This window comes from Takifugu rubripes, chromosome 2 (genome assembly GCF_901000725.2).
Source record: "Takifugu rubripes chromosome 2, fTakRub1.2, whole genome shotgun sequence".
Lineage (NCBI taxonomy): Eukaryota > Metazoa > Chordata > Actinopteri > Tetraodontiformes > Tetraodontidae > Takifugu > Takifugu rubripes.
The window spans coordinates 7,447,429-7,469,918 of NC_042286.1; the positions used below are offsets into that span (position 1 = coordinate 7,447,429).

The window sequence follows — 22,490 nt, forward strand, 5'->3', positions numbered from 1 at the left end:
AAAACAGCTTTCCCCCCCCCCCACAAATAAACATTGAATTCCCATCAGCTTAGATTCATATAAATACGGAACCATACATCAGCCCATTAGTGTCCTTTACATACAGTGTCTTTTCTGTACAATAGAGCTGTAGTTAATGGGCTTTTGCTGGTTTTACTAACAGTGCTTGATGACAAAATAAGGAAATATCACAGTATGTTTATGAGTGTCATTACTGCCATTAATAGTCTGAATAGCTGGCCTTGGGTACTGTAGCTACACCGTGATGTGTAACATATCATAGAAAAAGTGTTGCGGTCTGCATTAAACATGCCTTGGCTAAGAGATACATAAAACAACACCCCCATCACATAAAGAATGTGCTCCAGGGAACTTTTAAGACATACAATTAGGTACTTAACAGTAGTAATTGTCACCATGCATAACGTAAAAGTATCTCTGTCCGTCGGCTCAGTTCAGCAGGGTGCCGTACAGCTGTGCCTTTGTCAGGCTGTCCTTTCTTGTCAGTCCCGTGCTGCCAAATTTTTGGTATCTTGCGGAAGTCTTCTTGGGGAGTGCGGGGCCAACGTTGAGAGCAGAGCTGGAGCTCGGGCGAGGCCGCACAGCCGGCCTTGGACTGGGGTAGTGCTGAAGACTTGAGGCTTCTAGTGAGCTTTGGTGTAAGGACTCAGCAGAGCTGTCGACGCTCAGGTTTACGTAGTCCCTCATGGAGTCGCCTGCCGCAGCTGCGATCCCACCGCTGTCCTTCTCTTTAGAGCTCCCTGAGAGGAACAGACTGCACTCGGAGTCTTGACTGTCGTTCTTGGCTCGATACAACACAGAAGTTGCCTCTTGCTTCCGATGCTCAAGAGGTTTTGAAATGTGGCCAGGAGAAACGGAACCCACGAAGCGCTGGTCCAGCATGTGGCTGTGGAAGACGTCATCTCCTTCTTGTAAGCTGCGGTAGAGGGAACTTTTGACCTTCTGGGATGGGGCCATGGCGAAGTGGCACTCAGAGAAACTGTAGGGAGAGACTCGCCCCGCGATGTCGCGGTAGGAAGATGAGAACGTGTTGACATCTTCCACGCTCAGCTGTCTCCAGCGGCTACTTAGGTCATCCTCTGAGACTTGGTTGTCACTTGGCCTTTCTGGAATTCCTCTGTGGGCCTGGCTCAGCCCGGTCGTGGAGCCCATGCTGCGAGAGGAGGACAGACGAGGTGTGCCGGACTGGTATGATTCGCTGAAGCTTGAAGCTGTCCTTGTGTACGCTGGTGAGCTGCTGTTCTGCGGGCTCCGGGGTGGGACCATGTGCTGGATGCTGAGAGATTTGGGAAAGTTTAGGCTCTCTTTATTATAAGGGATGTTTTTGTTTCCGTTGTCCGCGCATCCCTCATCTCTCCAATCCATATAGAGACACTGGTGCGAAGAAGACAAATTGCCGCTGGCAGTGCGACCACAACCGGCGCCAACTCCCCCCTTGTCATCCGAAGCGAGGCTAAAGCTGGAGTAGGAGCTGGAGGCACGGAGGCTCCCAGTGCCAAACTCATCCTGCTGGTGGAAGGTGGATGGAGACTCGTGGGAAAAAGCAGCCGAGTGGTAGGCCTCTTCTTCTGGGTTGCTGTCAGTGGAGTTTTGTGCGTGCAGCTGGAGTAGACTGGTCCCGTGGAAATCGACACTTTGCCTGCGCTCCGAGTCCTGCCAACGCTCGGGGCAGTAAAGCGCCGTATCACTGCAGTACAGGTCAGACGTCTTGTACGAAGAGCGGCGGTTCAGATCGGAATTTCCTGTCTCCGCAAGAAAGTCACTGTCCTGTGGCAGCGGGCTTGGGGAGCGTGTCACGGGGCAACTGCTTCCGGGTTCAGGCTTTTCCAGGACTTTTGCAATTATGGCCGTTGGTATAGCGTCAGCGTAGTTGGAGTGGCACATGGCCATGGTGGTCCCACTTCCCCTACCCTGCTTCTCCATGTGGCAACTAAGGCGTTCCTGAAAATCCCTTGGTAGCTAGAGGAGAGACACCAAGGCAGATCCAAAATAAGTACACCAAGAAAGACTGTTAAATCTGCTAAAATGCTTTTATTTTAACACCTTTTTTGAGGATCTCCACAGGCTTCCAGTGCAGAAGCATAAAATGGCAGAAAATCCCACCTTCCTGCCAATTTAACTTCAAAGATGAGTTAGAGCTCAAAGATGGTGAGATCTCCTCGATGCTACGGGCAGCAGGAAATCGATAATGTGACTTATACTGCAGGGAACCTGCCTCTAAACGATGTCAAGGGGGCATCAAAATGGAATTGATCGTTTCCCAGACTTCACTGGCTTTAGATTTGCTTCTTCTTACCAAAGGGCTTCATATTTTGTCACAAAAATGTTGCTTACCATTTTTGATCCAAAAAGAAGTCTGTTTTTTTTCCCTATGAGTGTTTATTTTTTAAAATCTCTTGAGGAGGTAGTAAAAAAGGAAGTTTGATTGGGTAGACGACATTGGCTTTTTTTTCTCTTGGTCTCATTCTATCATCCCATCACACAGAGAATTGTCAGCTCCTAATATGACTGTTCCCCGTTACTTTCAGACAGGAACTTTGTGCCTATTAAAAGCGGTCAGGGTCAGCAGGAACTGTTCTTTCTGCTCAGAGTTCTCCCTTTTCTCCTCTCTTTCTTCTTTGTTTCATCTTTCTGTTGTGCCTTTGCACTGAAAAAAAATCTCTCATTCCCTCGCCCTCTGTCTTTTAACTCGCAGCCTCTTTATTCTGTCTATCATCAAACACATATCAGTTCCACAGGGGACGGCTTAGATTCAAATTAAACCGCCGCCCTGGGCTTCCAGCTGGGGATAGAAAAAAAGATAAAAATACCGACTTGGCTTTGTTAAGAAATAGAAGCTTGCCTCGGCATAAAATAACCTGCATTTTTAAAGTAGGTCTATTTTTAGCGTCTACTGCCTCTCCCAGGGGGAATAGTGATGGAAAGTAGGTGAGGATGAGGTGGGGGGCCCAAGATAATGTACACACTGTGCTGTGAGTAAGCTAGCTCAGTAGTGGCATATATCTAGGCGAATCTTAATTAACAGACACACTTTTTCCCCACTTTATTCCATGACGGTAAAAAGATCTTGCTCATATTATTAGAATAAGTAGTTTACTGCTGCAGGAAGGAACTAGCACCTATTATTTTAGTCTTTCCAGCAATTTCTAGCTGCTCTCTAAAAGCTACTTTTCCACCAAGGTTCCACATTTAGAGTGGATTTTCCTGGGTTTTTTTTTTCTTTCAATATTTTAATTAAGGCTCTGTTAGTAATGTGCCTCCTCTCACATGTCGAGTCTCCCCACAGAGGATGTTCAGCTTTGCTTTTGTGCCCAGCACATATACAGTTTCCAATTATAAAAAGGGCGGATTTAACGTTCTGTAATTGTGCAGTCTTTCAGGCCTCGATTAGATAACAGCAGCAGAATGAAGCTGAAGCCAGTTAGTTCAAGAGCCAAGGAAAGTGCAGCATTGTTCACGTGCTGCTGGGCAGAGTTAATTAACCACAGCCCATGGTGGCAAGTAGTGTATGCAGCTAACATTGGACTGGTGAATAAAAAACAGAGAAGCGTTTGTTGCGTTTGATGCAACATTTTGTAGCGGTTTGCTCAGTTATTGACAGGGTTTAAATTTTTAAGTATTCAAACTCTATTAAGTATAATCCATGGAGTATTTTTGGCTCTTTTATATGACCTGTCTAACAGTACTCCTCCAGTCTTCACTGTGCACGTTCTGCTGAATGAGTAAAGGTCACAGTGGGCAGGTCAGTAGTATTTCAGCGCTTACCTCAGACATCTTGTGTGCTCTGTAGTGAGATTTGGAGCACTGCAGCAGTTGTGCTGCCAGGTTGCAGTCTTTCCTGTAAAGGTCCTGGAAAAAGCAGGAATCACAATAAGCAGCAGCCTCAACACAGTTTCATCTTTGTTATATATTTACATTATTTTGAGAATCGGTAAGAAGAGAAGTTATGTAATGTTGCAATATAGCACAAATGTAAAATATGGCATTTATAAAGCAGTTATTGTTCACACAGTAACAAACTGTCTTAAACATTTAATAACATGAATTATACATTAAAGGGCATTTATTCTATTCGCTGCAGTCTACTGGAAAATTTGCCTTTTGCTTCTGATTTAGTGACCCATCAGATCTAAGAAAGAAATTCATCTATTAAAGCTCATCTAGGTTTTAATTAGTTAGCATGCATTTTTCATTTTGACAGAGTTGACACATTTTTCATTTGTAATACAGCTTTTTATCTTCTCAGAACGGCCTAATTTTATTCGAGTGCATGAATGCGGCATGGAGTTATCTGCACCTTCCAGCCTGGGGACCGTGTGCATTATTTATCCGCTCTCTTTCTGGCCTCTCTATGATGAATTGTGTTTCGGTTATTACTTAAACTTCAGGGCAGAGTGAGGGTATTCTACTGGCACGTTTGTTTCTCAAGGCGTGTGTGATGGTTAAGCTCCCGTTCTCACCTCCTGCCTGTGTGCAATCATTCTGCGCATAAAGGTCAGTCGTGGCTGCGCCGCATCCTCCCCTCACAAACCCTGACAATGCTTCGCACAGCATCAAAGGATTTTTCTTTGATGGCCCCCACCCCCCCACCAGTTACCAGCGAAAGCTTTAAAAGATTCTTTGTTGCCAAGGGTTATGTGGGCACCCCGTAGTTTGACTAAACCCTTTAGCCCTGTGTTATGTTAGTATGTGCTGAAGGTTATGGAGTAAATTTATTGTATAAATACTGAAAGAGACTTTGCTCTTTATGTTGATTTACATGAAAATTCCATATTTATGACTCAAAAGTTCTTTAAATAGCTGTTTTGTCTTTATTCTGGACTCTGCTCATTTTATATAAAAGGGATTCATATTTCAGCATGTATTAGAAGCTTTGATTCTTGGAAGGACGTCCGTGCCTGGCTGCTCTCTGTGCAGGGACCAAATCTCCACCCCCTCCTAAAAGAACCCTGAGTCCGATCTGCTCGCCCAAATCTGAGAGGATTGGCAAAATGCTCTTTAGCTTATCAGTGATAGAACCTGCCACAGACCAAAGAGAGAAAAATCGAACCCATCCCGGAGGCTCCCCTGCAGACAAATCAGTGAAATCACTTCAAAGAAAAAGGAGACATTTCATTGCATAATTTCCCCCTGCTCCACACAGCCCTGGCCCCGCAATTTCAGAAGCCCCTGAGGTTGCCTGTGCACTTCGGTATAATCGTCCTAAAATACCCGGTGGCTGGGCATGAACTCTGCCGTGTCCCACTGGCGCCCAGATATCCAGGACTTTTTGGGCGGTGGTTTACCGAAGCGCTTAAACAAACCAGAATCTAAAAATTTGAACAGTTGAAGGAGTGGGAGCAGCAACCCCGAGACTCCTCTCACACCCAGAATATCTAATCTTTAATTTACTGGTCTGAAAGCATCCGAGGATGTCTCCTCACACTGTGAAAGTTCAGATTTGTGGCAGTCTGTACCAGACCAGGCAGTTGTGGACACTCACGTTGTCCTCTCTGAGCTTATTGATGGTGATCTTCGCCTCCATGAGGTGGTTGTTGAGGACGATGATTTCTCCCCGGAGGGCTCTCTTTTCCTCTTCATGGTGGTGGGACTGTCATACAGAAAAGAGGACAATCTTGTAAAGGGTTATAGGAAAACGTAGAGAGGAATATGAGGGAGGCAAAGTTGGAGGGAAGAGAGCAAGATGACACAGGGAGAGGAGGAAAATTGAGAGCACGAGTGGCCCGGGCTGCCGTCAGTATGCAGCCAGTGCCAACAGCAGGTCTTAATTAAAAGAAGATTAAAGTTGCCAGCATTCATATCATATCAATTACTCTGGGAGCTAAAAACAGGAGGAAAAATAATAGCGGGCAAAGACAGACCCAATCTATCCTCAGCGAACGCTGTCAAAAAAAGAAAAAAGAAAATCAAAATAACTGCTTTCCAGTCTAATCAATCTTCATTATTTGACCAGTTGGGAATGGGGACGTGAGGATTAAACCACTCTGTTCTCCATGTGTTCTGTGCTGTTTCTTATCACGTTCCCGTGGCGTTTCATTAAACACATCTGTGTGCGCAAGTGTGATGAGAATACAGGAACCCGACTGTTGCGCCGATGCTACCGCTTCATTTCATAGCCCCGGCGTCTTCATTGGATATCGACGCCGCTGTTGTGTTGTCAGTATTCTAATATTGCTCCTCTCTTTGTTGGCTTTTCTCTACCATGCATGGACACACACACACACACACACACACACACACACACACACACACACACACACACACACACACACACACACACACACAGACAGAAACACACGCACAAAAGTAATTGCAAATCTGTCACACCGCACCAGCTGACAAATGATACACTCTGAGCACTCACTTGGCCTCCCACCCTTCTCCCTTTTAATCTCTCAATGCTGGTGATTGTTCAGAAATACAGGGGTGCACAGCCAATCTAATAGGTGGCAATTAATGTCAGCTTAAGCACTGGGGCCACAGTTGATATCGAAATTCAATTTCGTCAGGGTCTCATTAATCTGCTGTCCGGATCAGACTTTCTCATTACTCCGGATTTCTGTTAATATTTCAAAAATGCAGATGCCTTTGGTGAACAAATTAGAGCCCTTTTAAACCTGGATATGCAATAGTTCCACATTAAAACAATCTAAATAATAACAGCAATCATACAGTCACATTGATGAATGTGCAGTAGAACTATTAGTGTTTCATAGCGCAGGTTTGGTGTCTGCTACTCTAATTCTTGGGAAATGTGTTGATTTTCAGCTTTTTTAGTTTACATTTCAGAGGAGCTTGGCCCTTTTTAAACGTCATCCATGTTCATTAATTGTAGGAGTCAAGGTCAAAACTAAAAATAAGGTTTTTCAAAAAGGTTTTGTGAAACTTTTATACCACATGAAGGTATGAAATTCAGTTTTTTAGCAACAGGTTCTGTCAGTTTTGCCATCTGAAGTGCTAGCCTGTTGCAATCTAGCCCAAATCTTACTTGTTACTTCTAAATAAATATCTTTGCTCACCCTCAGTGTTGACAGATTCTACTAACATTAGTCTCACTTGTACATTGGAGGTAGATAAATGATAGAGGGGGGTGTGGTGTCATCTGATAGATTATTATGTTTGCAGTGTGGGACACAGGATCATAGCTCTAAATTCAAAGGTTGAGGTCAGCAGGTCACGGCTGTGCACGGTGATCAGTTGGGTGTTTACTGTACAAGCTGTCACCATTGCTCGGTACCAATAGTGCTCAATATTGTATGTTGGACCACTGGATTATATTTTTCAGCACAGTGCAGGTCAGGAGCTGCCAGCTGGCCTCCTCCTCATCATCCTTAAATAAAATATGTGGATTCTAGTAGTAACGAAAAATCTACTGGTCTGACAGTCGGAAGTAAAGGACCAAATAAACCAGAGCCAATCATCTGAGCTTATTTGAGCCGTTTAAATGTACAGTGTGCAAACTGTCATTTTCCTGTGACTAGCCTAGTTTTCTGTCCAGAGGAAGGATTTTAGCTGAATGTTCTCTTACCTCCTTTAGTTATGTTTGCCGACCAACCAACAAAGCGCAAATCCCACGACGGGCACTATTACCGGAGACCGGTGCAACAGACCTTGCTCCGGTTGAAATAACATCTTATTTTTCAGCCGAGGGACAAAAGAAAGAAGTGAGAGTGGAGTAAAGGGTTTTTCCTGTTTTTTTGTTCTCTTTTTAAAGCCGCGTGTTTAATAAAGCTGTATATGTGAGGTCGCTCGCCTCCCACTCATGTCCTGTCCATGTCAAGCCTGTTTATGACTGAAGACTAAACCTCCACTAGAACTGCGGATCAGCTGCAAAAATGTACCAAAAAGGCAGGTTTCAAAAGAAATATCATATTGAAAGTCTTTCATCAAATCAACTTTTAGGATGATCAAAATGGATTTGCCAGGCAAATATGAGCAGAAGCAAAACAATTGTTGTTCCTACTGAGCATTTTCAAGCATAGGCGAAGCCAGGCTGTTGCTGTTTGCATGTTCTTTGGGGGGAATCTGAGCGCTCGAAACAAAATAATTGCTCTCAGTTTTGAGTGATCAACCGCAGGCGACTAAAACAAACACATTGATTAGCGCTAATGTTCATTCTCTCCATACTGACATCAGTGTCCATTGTTTCCTCTCTTTGCAATAAACAATTTGATTGCATCAGTCATGCTAAACTATCCTGCCAACAAGGAGGTGATTAGAGACCCCAGAGATTAGTCTGAGCCTGTGTTTCATTAATAAACACATAAATAACTCTGAATGGCCGTGACAGATGATAAATGAATATATATGGATTTAGGACACAGGAGACAAAAACGCAGCCGTTGGGACAGAAGCTTTCGTCATCGATCATTCTATTGATCAAACCTTTCAGCAAACTATCATGTACATATGAAAGGTAATTAGGATTATCAGTCAAAATGTATCTTAAAGTGTTCTGGATTTGCAGCTTTGTGTTCCCCCCTGATCGTGTTACATTAACAAAGATTGTGTTTCTTTACATTTGCCAGCTGGGACACATCCAAGATCAGCAAAAGGTCTAGCACTTAGAGGTAAGATTCACCTAGTGAGGGGGGGCATTTGAGTAAAGCTTTTTGACTTCAAGACAGTTTCAGGGTGGCTGAAAATCGACCCTGAGGAACGCTGACGACAGACGTTCAGCACCATAGACAGCTCCTTTAAAACTATGGACTATATATAAGGAAAATACCTATACAATATCCTTAAACCTGCCAGCGGTGTCAAGTTAGGTTTGGTCTTAAAAATGTTTTTAACACATCTTCTCCTGTAAATGTCCACATTCTACAGAGGGACGATGTGTAATCTCATCCGCTGAAACACTTTCAATTGCAGGCGGTGCGCATATTAAAGCAATCTTCCGTTTCTGGTGTGCGTACCGAGCACAATTACTCCACTGTCATCACAATGTGCATCTGCCAGTCCTTCCAGCTGCTCTTTCCTGGCTCTTTATGAAGTAGTTTTATGCGCCGACGCTTTCCACTTGACCGTGTCAGATCGGGCCGCTCCGAACTTTTAATTACGTGTCTGTTTCCATTGGCGCCACCTTGGTTGCCGCCTGCCTGAACTGTCTTTTACAAAAGAAACACACCTCCCTCTTGAAATCTCTTGGCATGACATGACATCAAAAGAAACGGCAATTCCAATGGGACAAAAATGTCTCCTGTCAGGGAGACATAATTGTTACACCGAAGCCCTCCACTCGACAGACAAATCCTTAAAAATGACATTCTTTTTTTTATGTGATGGGTGTGACTGTAGAAGAGGAGCGACCCGCTGGGGTATGATGGCTTGACCCACCGTAAGCAGGCCCAACAGATGTACAGATGTCAGTGGGTGTCGGTAATCCAGGGCTACCGAGATGTGGCCCAGTCGCACACACAAGACAACGGAACGATTCGCCCAGATAATCTAAGTTGTTGACTGCAACGTGTCATCTGTAGCCACGCAGGGTTGGTAGGAAATCAAATAAAAGTTTGTGAGAGATCTAATTCCTGAGCACAGCAGCACAAATCCAAAGGTTTCTCGACCATTTTTGAACTGTGCTTGAATCCGATTGAGTCACTCGTCTGTTAAACCACGATGGTGACCTTGTAGACGGAACCATCATGTGAGAACTTTAAAGGAGTTCGAGTGGAGCGATGGCGATTTCTCAATATTCAGTCTGACACGGGTCAATATGGACTTTTTGTCCAATATTGCAGCTACTTTGGGTGTTTTCAGACCAAACCTCTGATGCTGTTATGATACACTGCCTGATTCCCTGATGAATCATGAAGGTTCTGAAGGATGCGAGGGAGAAAACCACTATTCAGACTGAAGCGACTGGACAGCTGCCGCCGAGGTGACTCCAGCAGCTATAATGGTTTTCTAACTGGGATCCGTGGCAGGTAAGACCAATCACTGTGGACATTGATTGCTCTGGCTGTCTTTGATCACGTAATTGCTTTGAGAGAGATGAGAGCAGTTGTGCCGCTGAACAGGCGCCTTCGCATCGATTACAGTAGAATTCTTCTGTCCAGACACGACACAGTGGGAGCAGTGTAAATGCTGCCATCGCTCCCGCGTCATCTCCTGAGACGTGATGTCATTCTACGTTAACTTGGAACAATTCTTTTTAAGGCTTTTTTGTCGTCCATAACAACATCAGCTCATTTAGGATTAATGCTGCATTAGAAACGCTTCAGACGGCTTGCCTATTCATTAATGAGTTTATTGATATGCAATTCCGCCCCCTTAAAATTATGTTCAAAACTAGTTTTTGATGCTGAGCCACAAATGTGTTTTTTCTTTAAAACATTTGGATAATTAATGCTTTTATAATAATCTGTATTCTCGAGCTCCTCTGGCAGTGAAATAGTTCTGAGGAACGGCTGCAGATTTGGTTGACACTGCTCTGCCCACGCCCGCGCTTCCCTGCTGCGCGCTGCATGTGCGAGCAGGCAAATGTGAAGATAACTTGTGACACGAGTCTCAGGAGAACCTCCGGAGCGCTTATGTTGAAGAGGTTTTAGAGATTCAAGAGAATATCATCAGAAGCACTTCAAATTCATCTGCTCTGACTTCTGGCTGTCGCATCCGTTCGGGTCTTCTCCCACATCTGTTTAATTTGGATCATAACCTTCATTACTCCTTCGACCGCGGGACAGTAAAGGAAAAATAGAAGTTGCTGCCGAAACAATAACTTTTTCTTATTAGTGAACTTTGGCCGTCAGTTGCCGCTATAATAACTGTGAAATAAAGGCGAGTTCATATAAGGAACTCTCGAGTGGTTTCCTGGGTAACTGCTGGATTTTTTGTTACAAGTCTAGGGCGAGTTCTGGGTCAGGAGCTGCATTTCCCCGAGTGTGTGTGTGTGTGTGTGTGTGTGTGCATATGTGTACGAGCACGAGCATTTCGGAAACCCTGTCGACCTTCACGCATCTTTATAGAAAGACTCTTCAACCCTGCAGACGCTATCAGGATTTTGCACCCCCCCCCCATTATTCATAATTCATGTGAAGGTTATCAAAACAAGTCCTTTGTCTTTAGGCTGAAATGTTGCTTGCTTCTTACCGTTCTGTGCATTTTGTCCTCCAGATCCTGGTTGATCCTCTGAAGAGCCGCATAACTGCTCTGGATCCTGCACAACATACAGATCAGCGTGAGCGAACATTTGATGGTGTCTGACGTGCAGCGGGGCCGTCTCCACGTGCATGTAGACGAGAGGTAGCGAACTCTGAGCTTGGAGTGCTGGTGGAGAATCGTCAGATTTGTGGGAAAAAGGCTGGTTGAAAGCATCAAAATGAGTCGGTGATACATTCAATCAGCCCAAGCGAGTTGTTCCAAGGAAAATAAACCTTGAAAGCCGATAAAACACAAGTAACCATGCAAACGCAGACCCAGCGCCTCGAGTCTGAGCTGAATACTAACATAAGGCAGTTTATTGATTTATATCTCCTGTCTGTCTTTTGTTTTATTTCCTCATACCCTTCACTTCATCCTGTCAGTGCTGCTCGTTGATGGATCTTTGGGTGCATTAGTGAGGTTCAGGGGGACTATTTGTTTACCTGCTGCTCGTGTTTCCTTTCAGAATCAGATTTTGTATTAGCATTGTGCGCGCATTGGTAAGAGTGCATTTATGGCCCCTTTAACCCAATCGATGGAGGAGTGAAGGCTGAAAAAGAGACCTAAAAGCAGATGTACAGGACGTCATATTGATTGCCCAAGAATGAAAGATCAGAAAGAGAAATTCTTTTTTCTCCTATTTTAACCTCCTCCTGGACAGATAACCTATGTTACCATGGCAACACGCCCCTAGTAAGAAGCACATACAGCTTTGTAAGACTGAGTTAACCCCAGAGTCACCTCAGCTGCAGATGATTCACACCACTACGTGATCACCACAGGGTAATGTTGCATTTGTGCGAGTCGAGGCAAAAAAGATTTGCAGGTGTCGAGTGGCGCGTGACACACCTGCGTAGTTTCTCTGTGAATTTCTCCAGTTCCTCCTGGGCCCGGCGCAGCTCTGTCTCCAGGTATTGCCGAGTGGAATCGAACTCCATCTCCACCATCTCTAGCTTGTGGGTGGTGTAGGAGAGGCGCTTACGGAGGTCATCCTTGTGGTCGTGGAAAGAGCTGAACGTGCGGAGAGGGGGAGGGTTCAGAAAACAAGATTTGAGGAGACCTGGTCAGACACAATGTCAAAGTTTCTCTGATTCATGGAAAGGCAGAAGAAAGCAAGGATTGTATATGTGTTTATGTGTGGGAGGAGGAGGAAGGGTGAGGTGTAAGAAGTGAGACAAGTCAGGCAGGGTGGGAGGTGGCGTGTCTGATGGAAGAGCAGACAGATGGAATAGGAATACTAATCATTTTCCATTCACAGGGATTCAAGCATTGATGGGAAAGTAGCTCCCATCAATGTGATGGTAAATTCCATCATTCATACTGAATCCCTGAAAGCATAAGGAAATGATTGCCCTCCTCCACGGGAAAAATAGAGCTGAAAATATAGAATGAGCCGTGACGTTGTGCTTTGAAAGAGGCTAAAAGAACGTGAGAATTCCTTCAGCACCACCCAACGGCAGCGACTTGGCCCAACGCAGAGCAGTTTCTGGGCTGCTGCGAGTGCGGAAGATGAAAACACAGTGACAGCACAAACCGAGGGAATGGATGCGGTAATAAATGAGGAGCAGGGGCAGCGTGCGCTCCGGGGGATTTAGCATCTCGCCAGACTGATGGATGCTTGGCTCTCGGAGAGATTCGATGGCTCCGCGCTGCCAACCAGCAGGCGGAATGAGTCCAGCTCCGAGTTCACATGGCTGAGAGCTTCAATTAGGGAACTGGCAGTTAAGGAAGAGGAAAAGAGGTGGCACCCTCAGAAAGGCTTAAAGATAGCGCTGCTTTAACACAGCCAGGGCAACAGACTACCTTTAACATCTGGAGACTTGGCTAAAGATCTCCAAAGATTAAACCTTCATCAAGCAAGTTCTATGTTAAAGCTTTGGTATAAGCAGTTCTTATCAGCAGTATGTTCTATATGTTCTCAAGTGGCATGTTGCTAATCTCGCAGCGTCCACGTGTGTAATGAAGGTTCGAATTTCCGCTTTAGTCTTGGGCAGTTCAACCAGATTTCTTTTCAGTGTTGCCCCATTGTGACAAAATCTGACCAGTCTTTCTGTGTCTTGCCCAGTAAGCTGCGTGAAATCTGTGTTGGGTTCATTATTATTTAACGTTAAATTTGATTTTACAGCCAGTGATTAGTGTTCAAAGTTTTCCAATGTTCTCTCAGCATTCAGATGTTGGTAAAATGCAGCGCTGTCTGCTGATGCGTGGTCAGAAATGTGACCATGATAAATGGGAATGAATGGATGTTTTAATGGGGTTTTAATGGAATTGAAATCCTGGAGAGATTTCATTCCCATGTATTAATATGTATGAAACTGATCCTCCTGTAATGAGGCTGACACAAATGTGCAAAGACCCTCCTTTTCTTACCTTCTTTTGGGGTGTTTGCAACCGTTTCTCTGTGTTTTGAGGGCAGTTTTGCCAATATAGATCTTTTTCATATTTTTCTCTCTGCCTTGGCTCACATGTGTCTACAGTTGCTGCTGCCGGTCGGCTGAACGTGGAAGCCGAGTCTGAACTCGAACCACAAACCCACAGTCAAAGCGTTAAGTCTTGCCTGGGGAGACAGATAGGAGTTGGCTATCTGTGATGACCCTGGCAAGAGAGCAGAGAAAAAGAGTCCCACTGATTTAGCAAGTGCTGATCACGGTGTCCAAGCGGCAGAAGCGGAAAAACAGAGAAACAAGGAGCTAGAAATGTCTTTGCTGTAATTCTGTAACCTGAAATATGTACATTTGTAACTGTGTGCCCCTATGAGTGATTCAAATAAACCCCTGCCATCAACTCTGGCTGTATAAAGATGAATTTCATTTCATTCAAACGGTATTTTCCATCAAACATTCCTCCTGCTTGTTGGGGGCAACTGAATGTAGCCACCATAAAGTGCCGGGCCCCTGTGGAATAGCCAGCTATTGACCGTCTGACCAAAGAGGTTATGCCTCAATAAATCAGTGTTATGATAAATGTGTGTGTTTCCATTTCCATCCTTCATCGTTGCTCTACAGTCCGGCGGACTGAACTCACGTCTCGTGCGCTGTAAGAAGTTAATAACCTGCCACCAGCGAAGATGAAATTTCAGAATAAACCTTTCCATTTTTACGTCTTTGCTCGTGCAGCCACATTACGGTGGTTGATATCAAGTGGCCATTAGGTAACAATCAGAGCGAAGTGACATAAACCGAGAAACTGGGTGATCCTGAAAAATGGATGGGCTATTAAGAAAACAAACAACTGAGTATTTGCTATAATCACAGCCGCTAGCCCAGTCTGTCATACTTAGCTTTCTCTGCTTCTTGACAAACATATTTCAACACTCGGAAGGTTGTGTTTCGGTGCAAATATCAGCTGATATTTACAATAGAATCTAGACTTTAGTCTATGAGCTGCTTACACTTTTAGATCAAACCAAGTATGATCCCATCTGAGTGCCAAAGGTCTAGACCTAGACCACCACCAGGGGGCAATCATAGTAATTAGCTTTGCTTTGCCAGCTAACTTATAACCTAAACTGCGGCCATGACGCACCTGCAACTCTCCCAACCCACCCTGGGGCTAATGTCAAAAATGTAATTATGGGGGCGGCAACATTGACCTCTCTGATTGGTTGGCTTGTTCAGGTCACCCCTAAAGTCAGGGTGCACGGACATAGCGGCGGGAAAGGCTTTTACCAGGACGTGCTGCATCAGCGACAACATATGGCTCAGCGTAAAGCCTATGCACAAGCATAAATCTGCAGCCAGTGAGCGCTCGTCCATCTTCCCAATTAGGTTCTACTGTACTCACTACAGTCCATATGTATATCGTTGACCTCATAACATCGCATGTTTAATTAATGAATGTTTGCCTGCAGTTTAATTCTTCTAAAAGCCCTCCACTGGAGAGGCAGTGCATTTTTTTGTGAATGTAAGCAGCTGCATGTACTGCAGTTTTCCCTGTAACTATAATGAAGACCTCACACAACATCATGTGACACCTTTAATGCCCAATTTAGAATTTATTTGTAGCATAAATGAAGTAGAGGTTTCCAAGGCTTTTATTGGGTGCAGCAGATTACCAGGCTAGCAGTTCAGCAACTAACTAGAATGAATCCTTTGTTGCCCGGCGACATTTCTAATAGCGACACTACTTATTATTTTTAATCTCCCTCAACAGTGGTTGAGAAAACAATGGCGGTTTCTGGAAACTATGGCCGCCGCCACCTTCTTATCAGCGCGTAACAGTGGGAGCGAGGAAGTGACAAAAGGCGGCAGAAATAGTTTCTGAATTGGTTCGGAAATGCACGCGTTATAGAATGAATTCACACAAACACAAACTTCCCTGCAGAGCAAATGAAGTGCTACTACCCTCACTGCATCATTCCACCCCCCCCCGGGGGGGAACAAACAACAGATCTTGGTGCCTTAGGTGTTGTTTGGCAAAGTAAACACCATCCACATGAAGGAAGGAAGTATCCTCAGTTCTCAAGTCCTCGGAGAATATTGTGAAATGCTCGCTGCTGCCAGGGAATCTCAAAATAGCCAAGATATATAAATCAAGCACACTTTCCTCCTCGGAGTGCTCTCTGACAGTGATCAACTAAATAATTCCTCGAGGGGCATCATCTCATAATGATCAGACAATGCAAACAGCAGATGGTTGTCCCTGCAGTTTCCATCTTTAAATCTGCCCCCCAGTCATTTCCCGCTAATGGCTCCAACAGCCACCGTACTTTAGATTAGAGGCCTAATGTAAAACCAACTAAAGGTCACAACTACCAAGCATTTATCTTGAATCTATATGGGGAGCTTTTATGGTGCCTGCAGGTTGATTTACTGGTAATGAGCCGCGAGAGGTGAGCAAGGTAGAGCGATTAACAGTAACAAAAAGAGGATATTAAGCTCTAACGGCCGCAGCACATCCCTCCTGTGATTTAAGTGCATTTTGCCGAGGAACAAACCATCACGCCTTCATTGGTCTGGAGGGGCTGCTTCTATTGTTTTAGCCGCCGTCACGTTTGTTGCCATTACCCTGGCAATGCAAGAAGTCTAAACAAATTAAAATAACCTGTTGCTCCGGCCCACAAAACCAGTATGTGGGTCCGTAATGGTGCTAATAATGAGGATCCCGTGCTAACAAATGGTGACTTGGACAGATGACTCATCTGGTTCAGACCATGAAACTTGGCCTGGATGCAGGCGCTGCAATGGTGCCTTCAGTGAACGCCGGTAACCGCAGCTGTGACACCAAACGCGAGCAGCGATCACTCCACAACAATCTTTCCTAGTGAAAGTAGTTTTCTCTGGCAAGATCTCTCCCACTTGGGTTGCAGCTCGTGTTTCTTCTGACGCAAGACTCCAGAAACACAGCGGTCTCCTGTGCACGCTCCAGTACCGGCGGCCAGAAGAACAGCTCTGTGGATTAAACCACCAGAGCACCGATGGTGACGAGTCGACACATTCTGCAGCCCCGAGAAAAACTCTGCAACCGCGCTGTGCTGTTTATCACTCGCCGGATTTTCCATTTACATATCAGAAGCTGGGAGAACTTTCTCTTTATCCTCAAACTAAAGCAGACCTTTGAAACCTGTTGGGGTTTTATTTTGCGAATCAAATATTATGAGAGCGTCGCACGTGGAGCTGTAATCGGGAATTTGTTCAGTTGAAACAGAGCTTCTGGTTCTTGAATTTCCTGCCCGGCTTTCTTCTGTTTTCACAAAGAGAAGCTCCTGGGGATAAATTAACTGATAATGAGTAGCTTCCTCCTGCTGCGCTATGAATCCCTCCGGTTCCTTTATGTATTCTAGGTGTTTTAAATGGCACGTCACTCATATCAGTGCGATTTTGTTAGCACCGGCGGAAAAGTGGCCGCATTTGCTTAGATATTTAGCATCGGAAACATCGCTGTTCACTCGGCTTTGAGACTCTGTAGAAATAATTTGCACCAGTCCTGATCACACGAGATCACATCAGGGGGTCTGGCATAGAACTCCCACAGGGGAGGACGCGCTTACATTACACATGCTGAGCGTATCAGTGACAGTGAAGTCCTTAATGTAATGAGACGGCTGCTACAGGTGTTTAAATGCAGTTTGAAGATAGCTTGATTTAAATAATTCACGGCTCAGAAGCAGACCGGCCCCGTCAGAATCAATCACAGCACATTAGTCAGGAATGAATAAACAGTATCGTCGATGTAAAGCACACACCAGATTCCATTCAAAACATAAAACATGATGTGAGTTCTTGCACCAATTAAAGTTGACAGCGAGCGAGCCGCCGTTCCACTTCTGACTGCATTTAAGATAAGTGTCATAAAACCCATTTTATCTCGATGTCACGCGGTAACGGGCCGAGCTAAAACACCGGGGAAGCTTTAGGACGCACTTTACATTTCAAGTCGATCGCTGCCTTGTCGGTGACCCACTGTTATCAACGTAGGCTGACTTCCCAGCAGCACTGGCAGCTCACAGCTACTCACAGTCCAATCGAAAGCTCTTTATGCAGCGCACCTTTGGGCCGACTGCATTAGCACCTGGCACCGACAAGCACGTAACACGGGGCTAACAGGTCTGTAATGGCCGGAGACAAGTGTGCAGTGGAAACACTGCATTTATTCAAGGGAAATCTGCTGAGTTTGCATGTCAAATGCGACTTTGTGGATGGTGTGGTTTAATAAACTCCAGCGTGTTCTGGGATGGGCTCAGGTTTTTTCATTCTTTTTGGTGAGGAAATCCAACTCATACACTGTGACACCATGAGATTTGCCGGAGGCAGAAACACTGACTTTGTCTTGCTTCTGTTCTTTTATTCCATCAATGACAGTTCGGCAATTAAAGTCCAAGAACAATTGCTATCCAAATCTAAAACTAAACCCACCAGGAATCTTTTTTGGGATGTTTTTTATGCCCCTGAGACGTGGCTCCAAATCAGTGTTTCCTTTTTAATTCACTGAGTTGAGTAAAGAATTCTGTTTCTGCAAGTTTGAAAAAAGACCATTTTAGTTGTATTCTGGAAATACTTTTTTCCCCACTTTTCTGTCCTTATACATTAAAATCCTACAGAACAATGACAAAACTCAAATTTACTGACAGCTCCAAACAAGCTCTTTTCACACTAGCAGTCAAAAATCCATCCATTTACTTGACAAGTCCCTTTAAAATGGACCTGCTGTCTGGTCTAAAGGACTCAGAGCAGAACATCTATTCTGACATAAACGACATTATGGCTTCTTTTTCATCTCTGCACAACCTTTGGAACAGGCTAAAATACGTATTTAAACACACATGAAATCTCCACCATGAGACATGTGTGTTTTCTTTCAAGTTATTGCAACGTGTATACAATACGTGTTTGCTGGATTTTTAGATTTTATTGCAGAGTTTGCACATAGATAACCTTGTGCTAATTGCTGTATATGATTCCCTGAACTAAAACGGGGCTCCTGCACATATGCCTCCTTACTATGGCATTCTGGGTTATGGATTTCTTAAGTAGCTTTACTCATAACATCACAACATGGATGGATAATCAATATCATTTCAAATTGGATTATGATTATAAACCAGCTAAACTAATGACGATAGATAACAAATAGAAAGCTACAGATATATTGTGAAATTCAATATGTGTTCTCATATTACTATGTCACCCTGGCAACTTGGCATTTGAATTCAGCTTAATTACATTCAAACATTAGTTATTTAGCATCTGTTACAATCAGAATTGTCTCCTGGCGCTTTAGAGAAATCTAGAGCCTGACCTCCAGTCATGAAATGGTGGCTAAAAAAAGCCTTCCTTTCACCAGGAAGAAACCTTGAGCAGGGCCAGGGTCATGTGGGCGACCCTCCTGCTGGATGTAAGAATATCAAGTGAAAAGAAACAGACACGCCGATGTACGTTATCTTTTATACTCTCGGCCTGATTTAGTCTCCCAGTGGTTTTTGCTTGTTGAGAGTCTATGTATATTCTTATTTAATGAGAGAGAATAAGCGTGATTACTTTTTCTTCCAGATTGGAAATGATCATGTTAAATCTGGTGTTGATCTCCTGAGAGCTGATCTTTATCTATATGTGCATATGCTCTATGTCTTTATCTAAGCAACCGTGGTGGAAAGAGGTTATTAATACAGTGGAAGCTAGTGAGTGTGTTTGTGTGGAGAAAGGTCAGGGTCCAGGTTAGAGGCCAGCATTATGTGTGAGGTCATCATAAATTAATCATGAGGGAAATTCTGTTGGGTAAAATTACATGTAGTGGGGGCAATTATTGTAAAATATCAGCAAATGTGATGCAGAAAGGGATGGTACAGGGCTACCTTGTGTATAATTTTGCCAACATTGCAGGGTTTGGATCAATATCTGAATTGTTTTTCACTTTGTGTTACTGCAAGCTATTGAATCCAAATGAAAGAGACCTGCTCCTTTTAAAGCGCGTACAGGCTGTACAGTAGCTCAGCCCGACCGCGCCGGAGTACAAAGAGCTACAAAGAGCATGACAACTAAATTTCACCTTTGAAGACAGACTCCTTCACTTTTCCCCTTTGAGCCTTTTTCTCGTTATCATCACAGCGCAAATTGAGCATCTGAAGATCCACCATGCATTAAGCCTCAGGACAGGTGGGTGAGCCCTTTGCATGTGTAGGCTGAAGATAGGGTAGCGTGCACGGCCTTTCCTTTGCACAATCAAGTATTTACTAAGATGGAATGAGTGCGGTAACTAGAGTTTGTTGCAGTCTGTAAGATTGCTGTGTATTTAGACGAGGCCTCTGCCTCTTAACACAAAACAGACATGTTGGTAAATAGACTAATATGAGGAAGCGGCTTTATCAAAAAAACCCTGAAAATAATTTATTGTGGCCAATAGAAACACAACTGAGTCACGAGCTAAAACTCTGTGGTCTGTGTGTGGCATTCAAACACCACGTTGATAGTTTTGCATGCAGTAAATGGACCCCATGGGTCTACAGCACAGGCTTAAGCTGCTTGGCCTGTCTAGTTGGCCTTGACAGAACCATGTATTGTATGTGCTGGGTGATGGACAGGTGTGCCATTTATGGTCCTGAGGTGCTGAGAGATTGGACAAGGAGACAGTGGTCTCAAGGCTCCAGGGGTCTGATTTAGAATCAGAAATGATGTATGCACGTGCAAATCAAATTGTTGTATACGCTGCCAGGCGTTTCCCCATGAAGGACTTCAAGTGGCTACGGGATCCTTCTAAACAACTGGCTTCTGCATGATTCAGAATCTCAAATATAATTAGGCAGGAGGATGAGAGCGCACAGGGGTGGCAATCTGCTCCAGGCTAACCTGAAGCAAACCTCCTTACAGTGCTGCATGTGCTTTTGGATGATATACGTGCACAGCTTAAGATGAACTGACAAAGCCTCTTTGGGGATATTCCCCAAAGACCGGGTAACTCTCAGTGGGTGAGTGTTTTATCCCCCAGGCTGCTGCAGGATCACAGCGTAGAGCTGAGGGAGGTAAGCTGAAACATTTGTAGAGAGCTAATTAAAAGTCGCAGAGAGTGAAATGAAGAGAGTACGGCTGTTTTCGCGCTCATTAATAAACCCGTACATTCGCTCTGTGCACTTGGGTCACACAAATTAAAGCTCTGCTGCTCTGGCTGCGTGTTTAAAGTGGTCAAACAAACCCTGGATGTTTTTCAAACTTCTAAAAAAGTGCTTCTAAAAAAGTTTATTCAGGTCCATATATCCTGCGCACACTCCCGATTTCTTTCCTTTCAAGGCTCTTCTTGCATAAAGATTTCGATTTTCTAGTATTTCAGTGAAAGACAATCTAAATTAAATAGAAAGTTAAATGCAGGTTTAATTTGGGTTGCAGGTGGATAACATTCAGGGGTTCCATTGATATAGATTTGTATCTCAGAAAAAAGCGATAAAGCAAGGTCACATTTGCTTAAGTTTTTTGGTGGTATTTTGTTACTAAAGCGATTTTATATTAATTCTGGTCCATTGTGTTTAGCATTTTTAAATTAATATCACCTGTGCTGAGTGCAGCACCCCGTTTCACCCTGAGGGAATGATACATACAGCCACATTAAAAACACAACATCGCTGTGGCAAAAGGCAAAATCAGTTGTATTTATTCCCTCAGATCAATTAAAGCTCATTGAGCGGCGAGTTTCAAACTCACTTCAAAGTGTTAAGTTTCCCCTCTAAAAGGCCCCTTATCTGAGGAGCTGTTGGTTTTAATTATGTAACAAGAAGATGCGATCATTTGCAGAAATCAATGTGTCCACACTGGCTGCAGGTTAACCCTGGAGAAAAGAGCAACTCACTTCTCGATGATGCGGTCATGATACGCTGATGCGACGACTGTGGATGACCCTAAAGGCAACCTATGCTGGAAAACTTCCTGATTTACTTCTGGGACTCAAAGGCAAACATGGAGGCGTCCTTCTTGGTCCAATATCAATATAAACCCTCTATCCAGACTCAATTCTGTCTGTCCAACTTCTCAGTGAATGACAATGACAAATGGAAAAAATACCCCTGAAGACTGGTTTAATTTCACTAAACCTCGCTCTGCTGCAATTTTACTATGCCAGAAAGCACCACTTGTATTCTCCAAGCGCGTAGCTAAGAGGCAGCTGTCAACTCACCGAGGCTTCACGCGATGCAACACATGGGCAGAAATACATGGAACACTACAGAAGAGCACTGACAGCATCATCTCACATGTCTCTGTATGTCTAAGTGTGACCAAGCAGTAGAAATAAATAACAGCAAATGAAAGCCACCACCTGCCCCACAGTCTTACCGTTTAAATGCCTTTCGCCTCATTTTCTGCAGATGAGCTCACAACATTCAAGTGGCTGTGCATCCCCCCTCAAAGCAGCATGCATTTAAAAGCCTCCTCTAATTCTGACTGGAGACAGGCTGGTCGGCAGAGCGAGGGAGCGTGCAGAGAGAGAGGGAGAGAGAGAGGGAGCAGAGAACTGAATGGAGCAGGAGGAGGTGTTTGAGGGAGAAAGGAGGGATTATGGGAGTGATGGAAAAAGTGGCAGAATGAGGCAGAGAGAGGGTGTGAGAGTGGAAGAGGCTAACCTCGCGTCATGTTGCATCTCCCCGTCGAAATCCTGTTGGGAGAAAAAAAAGAGTGTAGAATGATTACAGTAGATTCATTTTTCAAGCAGATTTATCTGGAGCGGCTGACACAGCACTTCATGGAGCTGCTCTTATCTGGTGTTTAACAAGCTCTCCGTCTCAGCAAATAAACATATTATTTTACAACCACCCATACATATCACTGAGAGAAAAGAAGTGATGAGAGAGGGAGATACTGAGAGAAATGAAGAAGGCGGGGTACAAAAGAGATGAAAGAAATGGTGCC

The 22,490-nt window shown here is 44.3% G+C and overlaps 1 protein-coding gene across 2 annotated transcripts; it reads right to left on the minus strand.

Moving 5' to 3' along the window:
* Positions 1–371: 371 nt before the first annotated feature.
* On the minus strand, positions 372–22,064 carry begain (brain-enriched guanylate kinase-associated). 2 transcript variants are annotated; one of them, XM_029832603.1, is made up of 7 exons: positions 21,918–22,064; positions 13,534–13,758; positions 12,013–12,174; positions 11,113–11,179; positions 5,504–5,611; positions 3,787–3,870; positions 372–1,980 (listed from the first exon to the last, which is right to left on the minus strand). In XM_029832603.1, exons 2-7 carry the CDS (start codon positions 13,602–13,604, stop codon positions 451–453), a joined length of 2,022 nt encoding a protein of 673 aa, XP_029688463.1. In that variant the 5' UTR covers positions 13,605–13,758; positions 21,918–22,064; the 3' UTR covers positions 372–450. The 2 variants fall into 2 exon arrangements, with proteins under 2 accessions (XP_029688463.1, XP_029688464.1); XM_029832604.1 differs by lacking the exons at positions 11,113–11,179; positions 12,013–12,174; positions 13,534–13,758; positions 21,918–22,064 and adding an exon at positions 7,550–7,665.
* Between the last annotated feature and the right edge of the window lie 426 nt (positions 22,065–22,490).

Excerpts from the sequence above, each read along its gene's own strand:
- begain (XM_029832603.1), bottom strand. The coding sequence starts at position 13,604 with ATGAAAAAGATCTATATTGGCAAAACTGCCCTCAAAACACAGAGAAAC. Across the intron at positions 12,175-13,533 it reads TGCAAACACCCCAAAAGAAG|CTCTTTCCACGACCACAAGG; the intron begins GTAAGAAAAGGA and ends CCGCACGTTCAG. Across the intron at positions 11,180-12,012 it reads TTCACAGAGAAACTACGCAG|GATCCAGAGCAGTTATGCGG; the intron begins GTGTGTCACGCG and ends TATGTTGTGCAG.